Source organism: Ambystoma mexicanum, chromosome 7p (genome assembly GCF_040938575.1).
Source record: "Ambystoma mexicanum isolate Mex_15411 chromosome 7p, UKY_AmexF1_1, whole genome shotgun sequence".
In the NCBI taxonomy this organism is placed as follows: Eukaryota; Metazoa; Chordata; class Amphibia; order Caudata; family Ambystomatidae; genus Ambystoma; species Ambystoma mexicanum.
Window position 1 is genome coordinate 754,566,256 of NC_090939.1, and position 22,709 is coordinate 754,588,964.

Sequence of the window (22,709 nt, forward strand, 5' to 3'; positions counted from 1 at the left end):
TTAGATGCTGAAAAAGCTTTTGATTTTGTATCATGGAACTTTCTATTTGGTGTGCTTAAACACTTTGGGCTGAGAAAACGATTTATTAGGTATGTGAAACTACTAAATAGGAACCTGATGCCTAGAGTTTGCACTAATGGGGTTACATCACAGCCGTTTGCATTGGCCGGGGGTAAACAACATGGCTGCCCCTTCTCCCCTCTTCTGTTTGTGCTCAAAATAGAACCGCTTGCACGACGAATGAGTCCAACATGGACACAGAGGGATACATATAGCAGGACCCTCATAGATCATTTCCTTATACGCCGACAACGCCTTACTATATTTGCAAAACCCCAGATTAAACATTAAACCAGTTATGGAAGAGGTAGCCAGGCTTACAAATCCTTCGGGGTACAACGCAAAATCTGAGTCATTCCCACTCACGGAAAACACTGTGGAACCGGAGGATCTTTGCAGATTCCTATGGGCCCAGTCCTGTTTAAAATATTTAGGGGTCGTAGTCTCTCGAACTCAGAAATGGTTAAATGAAGAAAATCATGAAACATATCTTAACACACTGGCAGTTAAATTGAATGTATGGTCTAAGATCCCAATGTCATATGGCAGGATCGCCTTGTTGAAGATGTTAGTGGTACCCTAACTACTGTATTATTGTAATACTATCCCAATATGGCCAAGGCGCAAATTCTTTGCACAGCTCCAGTCATTGGCAGTACAATGTGTGTGGGAGGGCGGTGTGCCCCGTATGTGCTTGGAAGGTTTGACTGAGCCCTATGACCAGGGGGGCCTGGCTGCCCCAGATTTCGAGTTATACTACCTGGCAGCACAGGCACAATATGCATGATTTTGGTAAAAACCAGACCCCCAGTCCTCTACATCTAAAGTTGGAGCGCTATTGGTCATTCTGGATGACTGCTACACAGACTCATGCACATTCGACCCAGTGCGTACAACAGTAAACACATGGCATTGAATATTAAAACGCTTGGGTTTAACTACTCCTTATAGTAGCAAAATCCCTTTGTGGAACTGTCCGGGGCTTCCACCGACGTTTTATTCCGATGTTCAGATGTCGTGGGACCCAAGGTGGGTAATGAAGCTGGGAGATATTTACCCAGAGGGTAGATTTGTAACAGAAGAACAATTCAGGCTAAAACTAGGGGACAATCCTGTAAATTGTTACAATACTTCTGGATGCGAGCATCGGTGTGGAAAAGGTGGTCATCGTTTCCCCGGAGCCAGCGCCTTGCGATTGCATAGAAGTCATAGTTTTGGTAGATTAACGGAGGAGGCAGATATCGAGGTTATACGGGGTGGTGCAGGCCGGCCAGGAACAGCGGTACACAGTGAAAGGGAAGTGGGAGGGAGACATTGCAGCGAGCATAGATGAGACTAAATGGCAGAGATACTGTCTTCTAACAAAGTAATTCTCACTTAATGCATGACTTCGGCTCATACAATTCAAGGTACTGAATCGGCTGCACTACACTCCAGCAAAGGTGGCACGATTTTCCCCAGATATATCAGACACATGTATGAAATGTGCGGAGGAGTAGGGGCGAACAATTCATATGTTTTGGTACTGCGCAAAAGTTATACAATTCTGGCGGGAAGTGGCTGAGGCGCTCAATGCAATGACCAAGATCCCCCCCCCCCACTCTCCTACCCCTTAAATAATTACTGGGCGACATAGGAAAAGTTGCTATCAAAATGCGCAGATTGTTTCATATGGGCTGTGCTATAGTGAAGAAATGCATTCTGTTAAAAGGGAAATCGAAAACAGCACCAACAATATGGGAATGGCTCAGAGAACTGACCTATGTAAATGAAAGGAAGGATATGTTGCAACAGTAACTGCAATAAGTAAGCCAAAAGATATTTGGGGACCTTTTCAGCAATATGTGAGCGACAAACAGTAGTAAAATGTAACATGTAACCCAGTATTCAGATTTACAGAAATGTTACCAATTGAATTAACAGAATTACGCTGAATGTCATCTGCTACCTAAATAAAGTTTTAAAAAGTAATTATAATAGGGAAATGTGCCTTGCATACGGCGTCCAGTATTATGATAGATGGGCTTCAAACTGTAAATAGTGCAGCCACAGGCAACTTGTCCATTGTTCAGTACTTATTTATGGCTCAATCATATCACTGTGCCCCTGCTGCAGCTGCAATGATGATATCCTGTGCGTTTATAGGTAGCAGAGGCAGCCCACTCAAGGCAAATGTGCTAGAAGTTCATCCCTGCAGCGTCGACATCATAGGCACAGCACCCAGCGCAAACACACAAATGCCGCCAGCAGTCACTGCTTCACACCCACTGGGGCCCCCTTGCCTCCTGTCCAACAAAGACTTATGGATCTAAGCGACACACACCCTCCGCGTCACACCGGTCTCTGTACCACCACCAGAGCTGCACCAAGCCTCATGGCTCCAGAGATGATCCGAACTTCAGCTTCCTGCAGTGTTCCCCGCATCGCCTTAAAGCAACAACGTCTTCCACAATGTCGCACCTGGTACAACTACGGGTCGTGGCAGTGCAGCAGTCCCTCTGATCCCTGCCCCCTGCCAGTGTCGCTCGTGCTGCAATGGTATCAAGGGCTGCAGTCCTTTCAGCCTGTGAAGTGTGTTCTGGCTGCCATTTTGGAGCATGGAGCACGGCTCTCAGAGCCCGTTACGTTCACCCTGAGGGTTTGCAGACAACAATTTCTTCGGGGGGAAAAACGCAAGCATTGATCACAATCGTGTCATTCTGTTGGGAGCTGCAATAGTACTCAGTTTGTCAAATAACACTGCCAATAGGATCAAATATCAGGATCTCAGTGGGAGCATCTGCAATTCACGTCCTTACTGCATGAGCCCAGGCAACGACGCCATACTTGAGATTACACATACACCTCCTGGAGGTGGCTCAGAGATCTGGTTTGGCCAAAAACAGCGGTCCAATCCTGCCAGAGGAGGACTATTTAAGCCGGAAGCAGGATGGGGCAAGTTTGTGTCTGTCAGGTGAAGTCACAAGTACAGAAGGACCAAAAGATGGGAGAAGGAATGGAGGCACAGCGATCGTGGCAGAAGTGGTTGAAGAAGTTTATTTTTTATTTATGTATTTGTAAGGCACTGGAACAGAGCCCATGGGCATAGAACCGCTAAAACAAGGACAAAAAACATAAAACAATCAGGTCAAGCCGCTAAGACTACAATCAACATAGTGTGAGAATAGGAGTTCTGTCCGAAATAACTCTTAATTTAGTAGAAGATGACAGATCTAAAGTACTTGCATTTGTTCAGAAACGGAGGTAAATTACTACGACCACACCCAATAAGAATGCAATCTGTAATATCCATGGCACACCAGCTATTAATATGCACCCGACGAAGGACTCAAGTCCTGAGTTTTAATGCAGCTTTGGCTAACTCTTTGATGTAACCAGGCCAAAACTTTATTTTTGAAAGATTCCCTTGATTCCGGCTCCTTGGACTTTGACATTAGTGAGAATAATATTCTGAGAGTCCAAATAGAAACTCCTGACGGTCGGATCGTCAATCATTGGCATATGTGATATCATGATACGAATATCCTTTAAAAGTAAAGAGTCTGAAGATATTGGACAAATCCCTGGAGGCAACCTTTTTTCCAGGGGAGGGAAACCCTACGTAATCAACTTCTGCTGAAGGTCTAACAATAGGCATCAGTTGGTCAGCCTGCTTTATACCAATAAGCATTTCAGTATCAGCAAATTCATCAGAATTTGTTTCACAGATCTGATTAACCTTTACTAGTATCAGGTCCGTCTGACTGGATTTGTCCAGGTTTAACTTGTGTACAAGAAGGATCCTACTGTCCAGTGACTCAACCCAGGCATTAAATTCAGCAACATTTAAGCAAGCATTAAGGTCATGTATGATAAGGTCCTTAATGCACTGCCATTGGACTGCATTAAGTGAACCATCATCAACCCCTTTTTCACTAATGCAGATTTCCCCACAACTTCGGAAATTACATCCTCCATCTTTTTAGTTGGAGACTGCATTGCTGATATGAGCGCATGAGAGCCATCTTTGGGAATGCCAGTTTTATCTTCTAATGAGATTTCACTCTGAAACAAAGGATCGGGAGGACTAGCTAATGCCTTCTTCCCCGACTCCACATGAGTGATAAGATTGACAGTGCCTCTGCTGAATGAGTGTGTGTTACTCCACTAAAATGCATGCAAGTGCAAGGAATGAATGTGAAGTGGTTGGTTCAGAACGCAAAAGGGGTGTTTGATTAGTGGGAAGAGTAGTGGTGATAGGAGTGGTAGTAGGAGGAAGAACACTAGTAGTGGGAGGTGGAGGTAGGAGTGGTGGTAGTAGCCAGAGCAGTAGGGGGAAAAGGAGAGTAGAGGTAGGAGGAGAACCAGTAGCGAGGTGTGGGAGGAGATGCGACATCAAAGGGTGGAGGCCAGAGTGAGGAGGAGTGACACATTGGAGGGACAGAAGAGTGGCAGGAGAATTAAGGAGGAGGAGTCAGTAAGAGTAGAAGCAAAGATGTATGGGTGGGTGTGAGTGACCAAATCTGAACCCAACCCAGTAAGCGCAGGCACTTCCCCAATCCTGTAGAATACCAACAACTGGCTAGGCTAGGGACATCTACAAAGTCCCAGTGGGAATCCAGAGAGTCATCATTTTAAGGAGACCATCAGCAGTCCAAGTCAATAACCAGGCAGCAGTGGTCACTGACCCGTAGTACTAACATTGAGTCATGGATACCTGGGTTAGGGAGGGATCCCTATAGAGATGGAAGGGATGGCCTAAGGCCCCCCAAAGTTAAAATAAAATCCATCTCAAAATGATTTCTGGTGCCATCTGTGATGGGGAGGTATTCAAAGTCAGATTGCCAACTTTACAAATATAGACATCACCTGAGAGCAATGTGTTAAGTGATGAGTTGTCTGCTGCTTTAGTGACAAAGAATATGAAACTGTGGGGTTTCTGTCTGCTGCCTTCACCCGATGCACAGGACTTAACTAAAGGGAAAACAATGATCAACAGGAGCTGTAAACCCTACAATGTAGCCCTCTGAACGTTTCAGCGACGTCAACATACAAATTACAGCATTCTCACTTCTACAGCGAGTTTAAAAGCTTGAAAGTAAAGTAATATGGGGAGCTCGTTCAATATAAAAGCAGCAAATTAGTTCATCAGAAAAATTGGAACTTCTCCAGTATAATATGGAGTGTTGAGATGATGTCTAAAATCAACCTGTGTGGGAGGACACAGGTGAGGGATTTTAGGAGGCCACCCAATTTATGGTAAACGGGGAACCCACTGAGAAGTTAGCCAAAAGCCAATCAAGGTAGTGTGGCTGAGCAGTCAAGGCTTAGTTTCAGGAAAGGTGAGAGTGGCCTAGGGCTACTATGAGTCTACACAAACCACCAATAATTCAAGTTAGTAAGTACATACAAAATACAGTTAGTTATTAGGCCTTTATGAACACACTTTACATTACTTATCTGCGATTATTCTATGTTATCAAAAACCACCCATCACCCTTCGAAATAGAAATGCATAAGGATTATTAATCAGTGTTCAACAGGTACGTAATCAGATGCAGGAAAATCAGTTTGAACTGTTATAAGAAGCACAAACCCAGTTTCCTCCATTTTATGAAGTCCAGTCCTAAGATGTATGGGGCCTTGTGCCCAAAGGTCACTAGTTCCAAACTTAGGTTTCTGCAAGGAAGGTATTTCAGAACTGTTGCAGTGGGCTATGGTGGTGGCTTTGAAAGTTCTTTAAAGTAAGATAAGTATTTACTTCAAGTTCAGGAAGTACCCCAATCTATCCCATTTCCAAGGTGAGTATTAGGAAAGGATCCTTAGGCCAGGTGCAGTTTAGGAACAAGAGCTCTGCAGCAATTGTAACCCTATGCGAGATAGGGGGGTGTAGGGGCGGACAGAAACAGGTATATTTACTTACCCACCTGACTCAGATTCTTCCAGGTGACACTGCAGGTCTTCCGTAATTCGCTGGGTTCCAATCTTCTGTTGGTTCAAGTGAGGGCAGGCCAGGGGTCGCGGGTGCAGTGCTCGCTTTTTGGGTCAGGGATTGGTCAAGGTTCTCACCAGATGGTTCTAGGCACCCTCTTGAAGAAGATCGCCAAATGTAGAAAAGATGCAGACTTGGCAGTGCGGGCCCTTCACGACATCGGGTCCAGCGTAGGTCACTACAATCCGGTGGCGATAGGTGAATTTCCAGCGGTGAACATAGAAGCAGCTTCAGCACAGCGTCCCTTGTCGTCAGATTGCTGAAAATGCAAGGACAGGCGATTTACAGTATCAGCTGAAGATCTTGCAAGTCCCAAGGCTCTGCTCAGAACAGTGGCGGCTTCAATAGAGGTAGCCTAAAAGGGAGCTGTCAGTGAACTGGGTGGTCCAGGGACGCGTCCAATGGCTTCCTAAGCATGGATCCTCGAGGGGATGAAACTAGTTGTTCAACTAGTTGTTCCGACCAGTCTAAAAGTCGACGCACAAACAAGGGTCTTCTGAGATCAGGCATAGAAGCAAGGCTTCAACAGGCCAATCACTGGAGTCGATGCTGGTCAGCTGCAGGAGTCATCCTCAGGTTTTCAGCAGGCTGCTCTTATTTGTATAAATCCTGGTCCCAATGCTCTGTTGTACAGCTGCATGAGCCCTCCCTTTAATCCAAAATTCAGTCCACCAATTGTAAGGATCTGCAACATTCAAAACAGCCCAGGATTGTCTAATCCTGGACAACTACTGGTCATCATATCCGTTCAGCAGCAGACTTTCCGGTGCCTGAGGATTTGGGCTGGGGCCAGACAGCCCCAACCCCCTCTCCTCTGGATCACACACAAAGCCCACCTGCCCGCGAAAGCAGCAGCTTTCACTGGAAAAGGGGTCACCATATATGGCAGCTCCTGACCTGGGATGGCAGGAAGAAGCCCAAAGGGCAAGATGGCCAAAGAACAAGCACAATTCTGTGGCATAGTCATTTTAGGGTGCTAGCCACATTTAGTAGCCGTTCACAGTAAATGCAAAAGTGCATGAGAAAAATAGCACAAAAATGTGCAAGATCATGCACCTGCCACTAGCTTGTCTTAGGAACATCATCAAAGTAACCAAAAAGCTTTCAATAAGGTAAAAAGTTATAAAGTATCCTAACTGCACTTCACTGTACGGTGATGTGTGCAATTGTAAAAGTACAATAATTCCAAAAGAGAGAAAGTCTGTCAATACTGACAGTCTAAGACTAATCAGTTTCCCCATAGGAATTTTAGGCAAGGGAAGTAAGCAGACTGCTTTACTGACCTCCAAAAGTCAGCGCAGGGTTAATAAATAAGCAAAAAGACTGGGTACCCCATAGGAATTTATGGAGGGAAAGTTGCAAAAAGTAAATTATGCTTGATATGGGGGAAAACAAGTTTGTGGTTAATTTCATTTCCCCGATGACATCATTCACAGCCAGTTTGACGGCATTGCTTCCCTGGGGTGGGGGGGAGGTGGTCATTACCGAGTTAGGTAATGCCCCGGGGTCCATGGTTACAGGCCTAAGTGTAGCAAGGGCCTTAACGAAGGCCCCGTGGCATTATCTGATTTGGTAATGCCTCCTGAGCGAGGGGATTATTGCCATTAGTACACCGGCCCATTGGAACTGGGTACTAAAAGCAAAACGCTCAGGCATTTTCGAAAAAAAAAAAAAAGAAAAAATGCCCACCGGGGAAGGGAAAACTAAGTCGATTTTCCCTTTCTGTGACAGCCATTGGAAACAATTAAAAAAACTAAACAAAATGGCAGCCATGGAAAGGAAGAAGGGACAAAACGTAGTCCCTTCTTCCTTTCCATTGCGGCTTGTCGTAGATGGGGAGCGGATGCGCTGGAGACAGAATTGTTTCCATGGCGTCTGCTCCGGAAGAGGAGAAAGAAAAAAAAACAGGTAAGTGGAGGAAAAGGGGGTGTGTGGGATGTGAGGGAAAGGAAATCTGTGGAGGGGGAAGGATAAAGGGAGGGGAGCGGAGCACCTATCTGAATCCTTGGCGGAGGAAGATGGCAGCCTCCAGCCGTAAGGAAGCTCGGAGCAGGGGAATTACCATGTGGTAATTCCCCCGTTCCGAGCCTCCTCATTGGTTGGGAGGCTGCCACCCCCAACAGCCAGGTACTAGTAAAGATTCTAGGACAAGAGGAATATAGTGGAGCACAACCATGAAGATTGCCCAGACTTACGGCACACAGAGTCTTGATTCTATCTAAGACACAAAGGCAAGAATTATGCTTCAACTTCTTTAATCATAACTCTTCAGTAGTTTCAACATCTTAAAGTTTGTAAAACCTTTTTTTTCCCTCACTTTTAGGAACTAAAATACAATCCCATACAGTCCTTTCAGCCCTGCAGTTTGTCTCAGACTTCCTGTTCTTCCAACCATCAAGTCACTTAATCTCTAGGTCCATTCCTCTTCTTTGGATGCTCTGACCCTTTGTATATAAACCATGTCTCTTGTAGTAAAGTAAAGTAAAGTAAAGCGCTGCCGACTCTCCTGGCCTTCCAGTAGACATTCCTCTGCTGTTTTTCTGATCATCCGCTGCATAAACAGAAAGACAATGTCAGGGAGGGAGTATGCACTCAATACTAATCATGCCAAAAGCATGACATTAAGCCGTGCATCTCCTTGTAACCCTGCGCCCTGATACCCTCGGGTCTGGTGCGCATTATAAATGAATAAACAAACAAACATTGCTCATAAAATCAAATGGTGCATACGTCGGGCGGGAATAATGCTCACCTCAGTGTCTAATAGAATCAAGACTCCCTCTGCTGTTAGCCTGGGTAATCTTCATTCTATGTCAAGACCGGAGGCGAGCATTGCTTGCTCAAAGCTCTGCATGACTGTCGCCAATTCTAACATTACTGGTTTGAAATAAAATTACTTCAAATGAACTGTCGTTCGTCTAAGCTGCTGCTCGCAGAATGTCTGTTCGCTACCCCTGCCCCTGAAATGAATGCTATAGACGCTATTGTGCCTCTAACTGAATGCGCCCCTAATCTGGACAAATGACCTGATTGCTCCATAATCTCACGCACGCATTTGGCTAACCTGGCTGCTGATGCTGCCACGTTTTAAGGGTTACTACGCGCTATGAGCAACTGTGTTACTTCCGGCAGCCTAATATCGGCCGCCCAGAGGTCAAACTCTCTAATGCTGGATGTGACGCATAACGGAGGCTGATCTGGTGAGTAAGGTTAGGAAATGGAAGTAGAGTTAGTCTTAGTCCTCTTAGCTATGGTAAAGGTAACTCCATCTGGACCATATATTTTCCCCATCCATCTCCAATGTCTTAACATCGAAGGAAACTAGGCACAGCAGCATTGCTAGCTTTCCTGATAGTTGAGTAACCGACAGATATCTCTCTATACGTGGGCCAGTTTACTAAAAACTGGAAGACCACATTGACGTCCCATAGATATGCGTACTTTGGAAGTGGAGGAGTGTGAAACTTCACTCCTTTCATGAGTCGGACCACGGCTGGGTGATCGCCTAACAGCTCGCCATCTACTGTACCATGCCCTGCGGATATCGAAGATCTATAAACACCCAGTGTTCTGAAAATGTTCTGAGAGTGAAGCTAAAACATGTAGAATGTCCACTATAGGGGCATAAACGGGATGAAGACTTTGTCTTGCATGCCAGTCCTCCCAATTGCTCCGTGCAGAGTTAAAGCTCCTGCGTGTGGAGGGTGCCCAAAAATCTCCGATAAACTGGGCAGCCTGGCTCGAAATGTCAGGCATAACCCATCTTCTCCCAACACCCTGCAAGCCACTAGCGGCAGGGAACCCTTTACTCTCAGAGGGTGATACCTAACACTCGGGTCCATGAGCAGGTCCATCAGCAGGCCCATTAGAACTGAAAACCAGACTTGAGACTTCCACACAGGAGCTACGACTACCACTTCTGCTTTTTCCCTGTAAATTATGAAGGGTGGGCTGGGAGGGGGTACGGTACTGTAGAGTTCTGCTCCAGCTCTGCAAAAATGTGTCTGTCCCCTAGGGCGTTCGGATCTATCCTCCAGCTGAAGAAATTGCCCCCAAACTGAATGCGCAAAGTTGCAAAGAGGTCTATGTGCATCAGACTCCACAGCTGGCTCAACCTGTGGAAAGATCCCCCGTTGAGCTTCCAGTCACTGTAGTCCGCCAGATAACAGATAACAGGAAATTCCAGTCTGCTAGAACGTTGAGAGCCCTCTGTAGATACTCTGCAGTGACCGATATCCGGTCTGTAGGCAGCAATGCCAAAAGTCTTGCTAGTTCTGCTAGTAGTTTAGACCCTTTACCTTCTAGATGGTTTATGTACCGAACAGCTGAAACATTGTTCATTTTCAGGAGAATGCAGCAGTTCACCTCGTCTTTCATAAACTCGTTTATCATGAAGGACCAAGCTAATATTCTAAACATTTTATATGAAGACACAGCTCTTCCGCGGCCATTGGCCTCTTGTTTCTATGGTGCCGCACCCGGCTTCCCAGTCTGCTCTGCTGGTGTACGGATCTAAGATTAGATCTGGTCTGTCTCTGAAAATACCATGCCAATTCCATGCCTCCATGTTTTGCAGCCACCAATGCAATTCTGTCCTAGACTCAAGGTCTAGGGGGGATCGTTTGGTGATAATTGAGACCCTGCAGCAGATGCCTGATCTTCAATCTCTGAAGGGCTCTGTAGTGGAAAGGCAACCCTCCAGACCATCGTTCTTCAGCCTGCCAAGCCATTACAGAAGGGGAGAGACCCAAGTTACACCTCAATGAGGAGGCCCAACATGGCCGAAACATGTTTGGGGATGCTTGTGGTCTCGTGCAGAAGGGGTGTGACCAAGCAGTTTGGGCTGGACCATCCCTTTCGGGTGGGACCAAGCCTGATTTGCATATGGTCTTTCCCCTTTTGTAATGGCTTGACAGGTGAAGAATGTTGGTCTGTCGGGATACCCAGAGCAATGTCAGAGGTTAGGATTAATTCCAAACCTTCCAGCCATCACCTCTTGTTTTGTGGAGAGGTCCCGGGAATATGGCCCGAATAGAAGATTCTAGAAGCACCACTATTCTCACTAATGTGCGCAGGGAGATAGCCGCCTCCCGGGACACACTCCGATCTCCTTCTTGATATCTTTCATCTTCCTTGCCAGAAGTTCCAGAGTTGCTTTTCTTGTGCCCACCATGTACCCCAGGAAGTCCATTCTACTGCTCTCAAGCATATCTGATTTCTGATTGATGAGGAACCCGAGAGATATCAGGAGATCTTTTACCCACCAGGTCTGGGTCACAAGTGTTTCCCTGTTGTCTGCGAACAGCAAGATATAGTCAAGATCAATTATTATCCTGACGCCTTTCTCTCTGATGGCTGCTGCTACTGGCCTCATTATTTTTGTAAATGCCCACGGAGCTGACGAGAGTCTGAATGGCAACGTCTTGAATTGTATTTGTATTTATTGGTTTATAAAGTGCTTTACACCAAAGCGCTGTACAATTGAACAACTTAATTCATAAACATAAACAGTATAACGGTAGAAGCAAACAACTATATGAATCAATCAACAAAACAGCAAGAAGAGCAATTAACTGAAGGGAATAGGGAGAATAGTGGAATAGGGCTGGGTGGGGGGAGGGTTGATGGGGAGTAGGAGGAGGGAAGGGGAGGAGGGAAGGGGAAGGGGAAGGTGAAAGTGGGGAGGTAGGGGAGGGGAGGGAGATGGCCAAGGGGGAAGGTAAAGGAGGGAGGGGAGGCAGGAAAGGGAAGGGGTTTCAAGGAGGAGAGTGGAGAAGGAGAGATTTAAGGGAGGTGCAGAATGAGGAAAAGGTGGTAGTAAAGCGGATTGCAAGAGGAAGGGAGTTCCAGTGCAGGGGGGCTAGGAGTTGGAAAGAGCGGCAACGGGAGGGGGGACAGGGGGACGGAAGAAAAGTGAGAAGGAAATGGTCCGCAGACCGAAGGGAATGAGAGGGAGAGTAGAAAGGGAGGAGAGATAAGGGGGAGCAAGACCATGGAGAGATTTGAAGACGAGGCAGGGAAAGTGAAATTTAAGTTGGGAGTGAAATGGAAGCCAGCCAAGGGAAGAGAGGAAGGCAGAGATGGAGTCGCGGGGGGTAAGGTGACAGAGGGTACATACAGCAGAATGGTAGATAGATTTGAGAAGTAGGTAGCCCAAAGAACAAGGAAGAGGAGTAGAAGAGGCAGAAGAAGATAAGGGAGGACAGATCTGTTCTGCCCATCTGAAACTCAGGAAAAATTGATATTCCTACGTTACTGGAATCGTTCAATATGCATCCTTGAGGTCTATTCTGGCTAATCAGTCGTCCTTCCTGCGGATCTCAGGAGGTGTATACCCTTCATTTTGTAGTGCCCGTAGGTAATCCACCCGTTCAGGTGTTTCAGGTTTACGACTAGGTGGTCCTTCTCTTTCCTATGTACTAAGAACATGCTACTCACGAATTTGGGACTGCAGTCCAGATGCGGCTCTATTGCCGCCTTTGCGCTGAGCTGAGACGAACAAGTTACTTACCAACTGCAACGTTCTTCCCACGTATTCCTCATCTTACATATATCCTTACCTTCAGCTTTGCCGCTTTGGACATTTTTTCTCTCTCCCTATAGAGGGCGCTCCACTCGAGGCTGCAGCGTCAATGTCCCTCCGTCGAGCACCAACGTCATCCGCTGTATAAATGCCTCGAGCGCGCCCGTTTGCCTCAGTTCTGTTTTTTCGTGTATTATAGCCCATGGATTATAGTTAAAGGGCGTGCCTCTTTTGACCCAAGCCTTAAAAGAATTTAGAGTGTAAATCACGTAAACTGTACTGTGGGGTTGGCTGGGAGGGTCGATGAGGAATACGTGGGAGGAACATCCAATCGAAAGAACGTTACAGTTGGTAAGTAACTTGTTCTTCTAATGGATTGTGTCCCCCCACGTATTCTTCATCTTAGATAGACTACCAAAGCAGGTTTGTATTGGAGGTGGGAGTACAGAAATGTTGTTGTCATGTACAGAATGAAGTACAGATTTAGCAAAGAGACCTCCTTGAGAAGAGGTTGAATCTAGAGAATGATGTTTTATAAACGTATGCATGGATGACCATGTGGCTGCTGCATAAATATCTTGTACGGGGACACCCCTTTTTAGTGACGTTGCCATGCCCCTAGTTGAATGAGCCCTCAGCCCATCTGGTGGTTCTTTCCCAGCCAATCTATAACATTGTGTTATAGCCAAAATTATCCATCTAGATAATGTTTGTTTAGTTACAGCAAGTCCTAATTTGCAGCCAGTGTATCCCACAAAACGTTGATTACACCGACGTATTTTTGCCAATCTTGAAATATAGAAGCTAAGAGCTCTTCTGGGATCTAGTCTATGTAGCCGTTCCTCTTCCTTACTTGCGTGAGGAGGGGGGTAGAAAGTAGGTAGTGTTATTTTTTGTGACAGGTGAAAATCAAACGATTTTTGGCAAAAAAGATGGTTTTACTCTAACAACTATGGTGCGAGGAGGACCGCTAGAAAGTGCCTGTAACTCACTTATCCAGCGCGCTGATGTCAATGCTACAAGAAGTATTGTTTTTAAAGTAAGAAGCCTTAGTAGACAAGAATGTAAAGGCTCAAATGAAATGCATATGAGGAATTTCAGAACCAAGTTTAAATCCCACACAGGAACTTGAAAAGGTATTGGAGGAAACACATTATTTAGACCTTTTAAGAATTGAATTATTAAAACGGTATCTTAAAATAAGATTCTTCCTCTGAAGAGCGCTTAAAAATCTAAAAGCGCTGCTAAGTATCCTTTTATCGTACCAACCTGGAGCCCCAGATTAACCAAGTGTAATACAAAAGACAATTTTGTGGGAATATTACATTGAAACGGGTCCACATTCTTTTCTCTGCACCAGTTACTGAACTTGTTCCAATAACACCAATACATAGATTTGGTTGCCGGCCTTCTGGCCGAAAGCAAAATCTCCATCACGTCATCCGAAAGGTCCCAATCCGTATATCTCAACCTCTCAGAAGCCATGCCTGAAGGTTGAATGTGTTGACCTCTGGATGGAGAACATGACCTTGCTCTTGTGAGAGAAGATCCTCTCTTTTTGGGAGACGTATTGGAGGGCAGATGGACATATCCAGAAGGTCCGGGTACCACGTTCTCCTGGCCCAATCCGGGGCAATTAGGATCATGGTTTTCCTGAACTTTCTCAACCTCCTGATTACTTGAGTGATCACAGGGACTGAAGGGAATGCGTACAGAAGTGGAAACTGCCAATCCACAATGAGCGCGTCCCCTAGAACACCTCTCAGGGGACATTCCCTTGAGCAGTACAGTTCGCACTTCCGGTTGGCACCGGTCGCCAACAGATTCACTTAGGGGGTTCCCCAAAGGGCAAAGATCTCCTGAATGACTTCCTGAGCTAGCTCCCACTCGTGGGAGACTGTGCTCTGCCTGCTCAGAGCGTCCGCCACGGTGTTTTGCTCTCCGGCTAGATGAACTGCCGATAGAGAGATCCCTTCTTGTATTGGCCAGAACCAGAGCTGCATTGCCTCTCTGCACAGTGGCAGTGACCCTACTCCTCCTCTCTTTTTGAGGTAGTACAGGGCCACCGTGTTGTCCGTCATTACCAGGACATTCTTTCCCCATACAGAGGGCAGGAAGGCCTTCAGCGCTAGTCTGATCGCCTTTAGCTCCAAAAGGTTGATGTGTAGTTTGGACTCCGATGGAGACCAACAACCGCTGATTGTCAACTCTTTGGTATGAGCTCCCCACTCCGTGAGTGAGGCGTCCGTTACTACTGTTATCTCCGGCCATGGTTATCAAAAAGATTCTCCTCTGAGGATATGTTGTCTGCAAGCCCACCATTGTAGATCCTGTGCTACTTTGGCAGGAACTTGAAACAGATCTGACATTTCCCCTGAGAATTGGGACCATTGAGTCCTGAGAGCCCATTGAAGGGATCTCATTCTCAATCTGGCTTCTGGCACCAGAAAAATGCAGGATGCCATAAGGCCGAGCAACCTGAGAAAATCGAAGGTTGGTAGAAGCTGGGCATTCTGGAACTTTATTACCATCTGCAGAATGTGGTGAACTCTCTCTTTGGGAGGCGAGGCTTTGCCTGACAAAGTAGCCAGGACTACTCCGATAAACTGGAGTTTCTGTACTGGTATCATGTTTGACTTTTTTAAATTCAGAGAAAACCCTAGTGTGTGAAGGAATTGACAAATCTTGGACAGATGATCATGGGCTTGTTCTGGAGAACTTGCCCTGATCATCCAATCGTCCAGATGGGGGTAGACATGAATCCCCCCTCTCCTGAGACTCGCTGCCACCATCGCCATCAACTTGCTGAAAACTCTTGGGGCGGAGGTCAACCCGAATGGCAGACTCGAAACTGATAGTGAGAATTGCCAATCGCAAACCTCAGGTACTTTCTGTGCTTGAGATGGATTGGCACATGAAAGTAAGCACCCTGAAGGTCCAATGATACCAACAGAGGAAGAAGAAGAGGGAGACCGGTGTCGTCTTTTTTTCGCCCTTTTGGAGGACGAAGAAGAGGACTTCCTGGATCAGCTCCTCAACCTATATTTTTTATGGTGTTTCACCGAAGACTCAGCCGAGTCTTTTGTCCCCTTCGAAGAAGACTTCGATGAATCCTCCTCACCCATTGCCAGATTACCTCTTCGTTCTTTTAAGGCCTTATGGGTCATCGACTGACAAGAACCGCAGTCGTCAATACGGTGGTCTGAACCTAGGCACCAGAGGAAATTTTTATGGGGATCAGTCAGCGACATCTTCTTCCCACATTTCTGTCATTTCTTGAATCCAGTCTTCGGTGTGCAAGGGTTCGATGAAGACGACATCATCTCCCGAAACTTGTAACGATCCGAAGCGAAGCTAACAGAAAAACGGAACTAAGGCCAACGGGCGCGCTCGAGGCATATATACAGCGGATGACGTGGGTGCTCGACGGATGCCGCCGAGGGACATCGACGCTGCGGCCTCGAGTGGAGCGCCCTCTAGTGGAGAGAGAAAAAAATTACGAAGCTGCAAAGCTGAAGGTAAGGATATATCTAAGATGAGGAATACATGGGAGGACACAATCCATTCGAAAACTTGATTTCTATTTTGATTCTACTTTGGACATGTGGATGGGAGAGGGGGGGGCGGGAGATGTCTGCGTCGGTGTTTGCATGAATTCGAAATGGAACCCCTGAGCTGTCTGCAGGACCCATGCGTCGCTGGATAGCTCACACCAGCCTGATCAGTATTGTCTTGTTCTCCCTCCCACCAGGGGATACAGAATGGGGTCTAGGCTCACCTGGTGTCGCTCCTTGCGATCTGTTGAATCATCTCCCTATACGCCCTCTAAAGTTACTCCCAAGTGCTGGAAAGAAGAAATCCTGCTTGCGCGATTCCCAATACTGGGCTCCGGCGCCTTGAGGTCTTAGCAATGAGTTCTCGGCAAAAACTGTCTGTAAAGATTTTCTTAAATTGAGGCTTGAGCTTTTTCCAGGGAAGTGTATGTGCCGACAAACCTTCCCATTCCCTTTGCCTAATACTTCTCTGAATAGGAGACCTTGCGCTGCTTCCCCTGCCTCCTAAGAGGGCAGATCACCCAAGTTTAGAGTCGATCTTGAGGAGTAGGCCCCTGCACCTCCCGAGGAAATCACGCTATTGGCATTCCCTAACAGACTACACGCTGTGCCCAGCTTGTGAAAATATCTGGGCCGACTTCTTTGCCTGTATCCCTGGCACGCTCTGTCAGGTCCATGATTTTAGAAATTGGGTCGGGGAGGTCTAGCAGTTTCTCCTGGCAACTCCTCCAGTATAGGTCCCACACCTTTGCATAAATCCTTTAATGTGTTCATGATGAAAGTAATCATTCGCAGATCTGAATCTGGGGCGTTGGCAACTTTGTCCGCCAGGTCGGGTTCCAGGCACACCACTCTGATGCCCATCCTTGTGTCCTTGTCCAAAGGCTTTCTTATCCTCTGGGACATGTATAATGCTACTATGGGCAATAGCGATGGCTGCCAGTCTGATGACCTGGGGTTTCTAATATCGTCTGGGTTAAACATATCAGAAATGTCTGTACCCAGTATCTTAATGTTCTTCTCTTTTCTTGCTTTCTTAAGCAATTGAAGGGGGCTGCAAGTCCTCTTTGGGGTTATGATCATCATCATGAGAGGATGAGAGGATGCGACGGTATCTTCATATCTATCCTCATTGATAATGCCCATATAACTGCCCCCTGGGATGCGGTAGGGAACACTGCAGGAATGCGCCTTTGAGCTATCCAAAGGCGGCATCTGCCTCTGGGGCTTGATGTATATCCTCATACATTTGACCAAGGGGAGTAGAAGAGTATTTCCTCTTCCGAGTCTCAATACTCCCCTGCTGACTTTCATTATGTGTTGGAGTCTTGGCAGATGTACGCTGTACTAATTTAACCTGCATGCCCTTGGCTTGTTTCACAAGACAACTCTCCACGGTGGTCAATCTTCCTTGAAGGAGTCTCATCCCTTTAGCCACAGCCTCCACAAGAGTTGACTAGCACCTTTTTAAAACTGAGCACCAATTAGCTCTCTGCATTTTCCCCCAATCTTTCTTAGCGTTCTTCACTCCATTTGTAATCTGCCATGATTAGAACTAGGCATACACAGTATAGCAGTGTAATGGGGTGCTCTGGGGCTGGACCAGCAGGCTGATGTGCACGCCCGCAGCAACTTCCACAAGATTCCTGTTCGTGGCTTATCTGATACTAGGAATTTAATAAGTCAGGGTTACTCGAGCTGTCAAAATGTGCACGCGAGCGAACAAGTTTGCTACACGCTCGCTGACGCGGTCTCTTCAAGGCAAGCATTTTTCTCAAGGCAAGCGTATTTCTCTCTGTGCATGTGCGAGTTCAAGCGGCTTCAGAGCATTTGCTCCTCGGTGCGAGTCGAGTCCACTGTGCTGAAGCGTGCTGACGAGTTTGTCCCCTGCTAGTTCTAGTCCACTGCCATTATAGGCCCATTAACGGCCATCACGAGCCGAGTATATGGCGGTCCCAGCACAGCACAACGCCTGCAGTGTTCGGCACCCGGCTGAGCAGCTTAACAACATACACGTGCTGTTATTAATGCCAATAAAAGGCACCTTAACAAGGATAAATAAAGAGATTTGCTTTAAGGACGCTATAAACCTTCAGTAAACAAAGATTACAATATAAGCTCTCTGCAGTCTAGATAGTACTTATCTTGCTGAAGAGCAGATAAAGAAGAGGAAGGGGCCTAGACAGGAAGTGACTTGAGGGTTCCAATGACAGGAGGACTGAAAGTACTGTTGGTGATTCTAATTCCTAAAAGTAAAAAAAAAAAAGAATAATAATTTCAAAGTTTAAGATGTTGAAACTTATGAAGAGTTACCATTATAGAAGTTGAAGCATAATGCTCGCCTGCGGTCTTCACATACTCATTAAGTTACCCTTGCACACAACATGCCAAGTCTCTGCAAAATGGTCTGCATCAGAAGAGCATTAAGGGCAATGAATCAAACTCCCTCTCCTTGTCCCACCATCTCCTCCTCTAAATCCCTTACTCACTTTTCCTCAGGCATCAGTTATTCAGAGTGTTGAAAAAGTCCCTTCTAGTACAAACAATTGAACCTGTAACAGCAGCAAAATTCACAAACGCATGAAACCACAGTACCTCTGGAATGTTCTCCGGGATTCTTGCACATCTCTAGTTGAAAGGGTCAATAACATGAGATTGCATTGGGCCAAAAGTAGCTCTTTGTTGAGGGACCTCCACATACTTTTATCTGACCCAACTCCTTGTAGAGATTCTATATAGTCCTGTAATTTTAATGAAAGATGGAAGAATTAAAAAATAATTCACCTTTATAATGCATGTTATTTAAAAAAGGAGGTTAAATCTGAGTAACAATCTGGGGTATTACGGAAACATGAAGCAATCCAGGAGAAATAATATTTAAGAACCTTCGACAAAGAACGACGCTATGCAGAATAAGTAATCCTTCAAAAATGTTAGCAATGCATTGAAACTTTACAAAATATTAACCGATAAAATTAATGCAAATTATTTACACAAATGCATGAAATTAATGCATTTTTATACAGCGCTGATAAGCCCTTTTATCTAGGGTTTATTACCCAGCTCAATGGTACAGAGTTGTGTTTTGCAAACGTATGGCAACCCATATGTAGATTAATCTTAGGGTGAAAAAATTGTTAAATCTTTGTAGAGTTTGTAGTCCTAGTACCAAGAGCATCCCAAGTATGGCCTAATTTGGACGGTACCACTACGTATAGCGAAAGTAACAGATGCCACCACTTGCATGCTTGAACCCTGGAGTTACTTAATTGGGCTTTAGTTGCGATAACGGAAAAGTGATTCCACACAAAGGATGTTTGACTAAGAGCAGGGAAAAAGTAGTCTGTTCTTACTTTTTGCATTTGCCCCCAAGGTGTGCTAATGCAGTAAACAATTGGGAGAATTTCAACTGCATCAGCTAGAATGGACCAGAGAAACAATTGTTAAGGCGCTTTTGTCTGCTCTAAGGTGGAGGAAACAATACTTGCAGGAAGCATGTGGGGTAAGCTAGGTTGCGGCCTATAAATTACAATAGACACAGATAAATAACTCTTCCAAATGTAAACGTGTATAGGGATCCTTTCTAGATGTTTGGTCAGATAAATTGCTTTATTAAGGGGTATCAGAATTGTACTTGTATCCTCTACAACATGGTAGAGCAGGTTTTTGCCACATCCATGACCTCAGCATAGCCTTTGCACAATGTCACGTGGCAAGTTCATGTGGCTCTAGAGTATCAAACTATGCTATTCCCTTTATAAATTGAGGGCAATTCGCTCTTTTCACCCACGTAGTTTGTTCCTCTGGAGGGCAATGGATCTTCACTTTGGCTAAGGTTAGTTGAGCTGAGAACCAAACCCACATGAGCCACATTTGGGGGAAGAGGGGAAAATCGGGACCATGCTAAAAGTGTCACACTGCTACTGCTGGTGCACGACCTCAAACTATAAAGTGAGCAGAATAAGAGCAATATGCTTTAAAAGCTTAAATGGAAGGTGCACTTTCAGATCACCGAACCTTGCTCAATCAGTATTAAGAGCATTTGTACCAGAGCAAAGAGGTTGACATTATTCAGCAACCCATTAGTCTGAGCAATGATGGAACCTGAGCCTACGCTTCTCCACGCTCGGCTCATTCCGCATGCAGTGACTATGGAGATATTTTAGTTCAGCCCTAGGTTTTATAGATCTATAACAAGCACAGATAGTTTTCAGGGTCTTTTGCTTAATATTGCAGACCATTTTAGCACTGTGCCCAGATATCACGACCTTCTACACAAGGTTTATGCGTCCACAACAAGCATATGTTAGCCCCTGGTAGAACTCTGCAAAGTTGCTGGTTACAACGATCTGCATGCCTAGGGACCTGATTGGACTCTTTAAACAGGTTTTCTTTCTGCAACCAATAAGGGAATTTAGGATGAAATGTCGAATCGAGGAAAAGTTGGTTTTGTGGTTCTTATGATTGATCTCACTGGGAAGGCACGTTTATCCCTACACAAGAACAGATATGCTGGTGTCTACAGTGACAATATGCGTCTAGTGCAAGAGGCAATGTGTCAAATTTAGAAATTTAGAAAAAACGCACGATTGTTTGAAAGGCATACACCGGTTTTGACAAGTTAAAGTCATGCCTTGGATAGTATGGACCCAATCTATTTGGTGGCTGAAACCATAATGTACTGTGAGCCGATTCAATATTCTCATTATGAGGATGCCTCCTATTGCCACAAGAACCTTGGCAAACACCCAGGGAGCTGCACTGACCAACTGAAGGATACAATAATGCTAATGTTGGTCCCATAGTAAAAGTTGCAGAAAACTGTCCGTGCCCTTTGCGGACTGGGATGTAGTGCAGCTGCCTCGATATGACATGCATTACTTACCGTAATAGCACTTCTGATGATTTTATCTGCTTAGATTCACATGCTGTGCATATGGTCTGACATCCAGGGTAACCGCAGAGTATTGCATCTCGTCTTTCGGGGACCGAAAGGGGACGTCGGCATAGGCGTGTCTAACACTATCACTATCGTGACGTGTGGTGTACCCAAAATCCCTCACGCGCCAAGGCTGTAGTGAGTGAGTACATAAAGAGAGAAAGTAGTAAAACGTCTATGTTCCTTCCACCCGAGCGGGGAGGTAGGGAGGGCGCATGGGAATCTAAGCAGATAAAATCATCAGAAATGCTATTACGGTAAGTAATGCATGTCTTCTGATGCTTGTTCTGCTTAGAATCACATGCTGTGCATAGACTAGCCAGCAGTACCCGGGGTTGGAGTTGGGTTGTGAGAAGGAACAGTAGAGAAAAGATGTCTTAGTACTGCTTGCCCCACCTGAGAATCAGACCTAGAATGAGTGTCTAGGCAATAGTGTTTTGTAAAGGTGTGTACAGAACTCCAGGTTGCCGCTTTGCAAATGGACTCAAGAGGAACATTTGCAATGAATGCTATGGATGCCCCAGTGCCTCAAGTAGAATGTGCTCTAGGCTTGAAGGGCAGTTCTCTCTTAGCAAGAGTGTAACATAGTGTGATGCATTTGACAATCCACCTTGAGACAGCTGATTTAGAGACAGGATCCCCTTCTCTACCAGCTGCCACTGAAACGAAGAATTGTTTAGTCTTCCTTAGCGGTTTAGTTCTTTCCAGGTAAAACACGACTGCCCTGCGCACGTCTAGTGTCTGAGGGCTTCTTTCGGCCATGTTAGTAGGGTTCTTGAAGAAAGTGAGTAGTTCGATTGATTGGGTCACATCGAACTTTGAGATGAATTCAGGCCAAACCTAAGATGTGTGCACAGAACTACCTTATCTTTGTGGACTGCAACAAAGGGGTCTAGAACAGAAAGAGCCTGTAGTTTGCTAACCCTTCTGATAGAAGTGATAGCCACTAGGAAGGCTGTTTTATAAGTCCGGTCTTTCAGACATGCTTTATGCATAGGCTCAAAGAGAGCTGCCATGAGCCTGGTCAAAACCACATTCAGATCCCATCCAGGGGCTGGGTGAGATGGGAGGATAAATCCTCTTAACCCCTTCCATAAAGGCTTTATCACTGGTATTTTCCACCACAATACCTTTTGTTGTGATGTGGTGTAGGCTGACAGAGCAGCCAGATGAACCTTTAGGGAATTGAAAACTAACCCAGTATCCAACAGATGGGTTGGATACAGCACAATGTGGGAGGGTAAGCAATCGATGGGATGGACGCCCTTGGAATTGCACCAGAAAACAAAACGTTTCCATTTGCTGGCATAGCAATAACATGTATTAGGTTTTCTCCCTTCCCTGAGTATGTCCATGCACCTCTGAGGGAGTTGAAGGTGTCCAAACTCTATGATCTCAGGAGCCAGGCTACTAAGTTCAGAGTTTGTGGGCATGGGTGTAGGGTCTCCCCCTGTCCTGTTGTACGGGCAGGGTAGCTTGACTGGTGGTGACAGGGACATTTACATCAGGTGAGTGAACCAGGGTTGGGGGGCCCACATGGGGGCCACCAGTATCATGGTAGCTGGTTCCTGGTGCATTTTACACACTATCTTGTTGAGAAGGGGAGCCGGGGGAGGGGGGGAGCAGACAAATTTCCCCGACCATGTTATACAGAGACCGTTC

At 45.8% G+C, this 22,709-nt stretch overlaps 1 protein-coding gene across 2 annotated transcripts in view; it reads right to left on the reverse strand.

Annotated features, from left to right (window-relative positions):
- Nucleotides 1-22,709, reverse strand: part of LOC138526301 (E3 SUMO-protein ligase RanBP2-like) — a 1,824,256-nt gene that overhangs the window by 1,540,834 nt on the left and 260,713 nt on the right. For both annotated transcript variants that reach the window (XM_069636876.1, XM_069636877.1), the window contains exon 6: nt 18,704-18,849. In XM_069636876.1, coding sequence (XP_069492977.1) covers nt 18,704-18,849 — 146 coding nt within the window. The remainder of the gene's footprint in view (nt 1-18,703; nt 18,850-22,709) is intronic.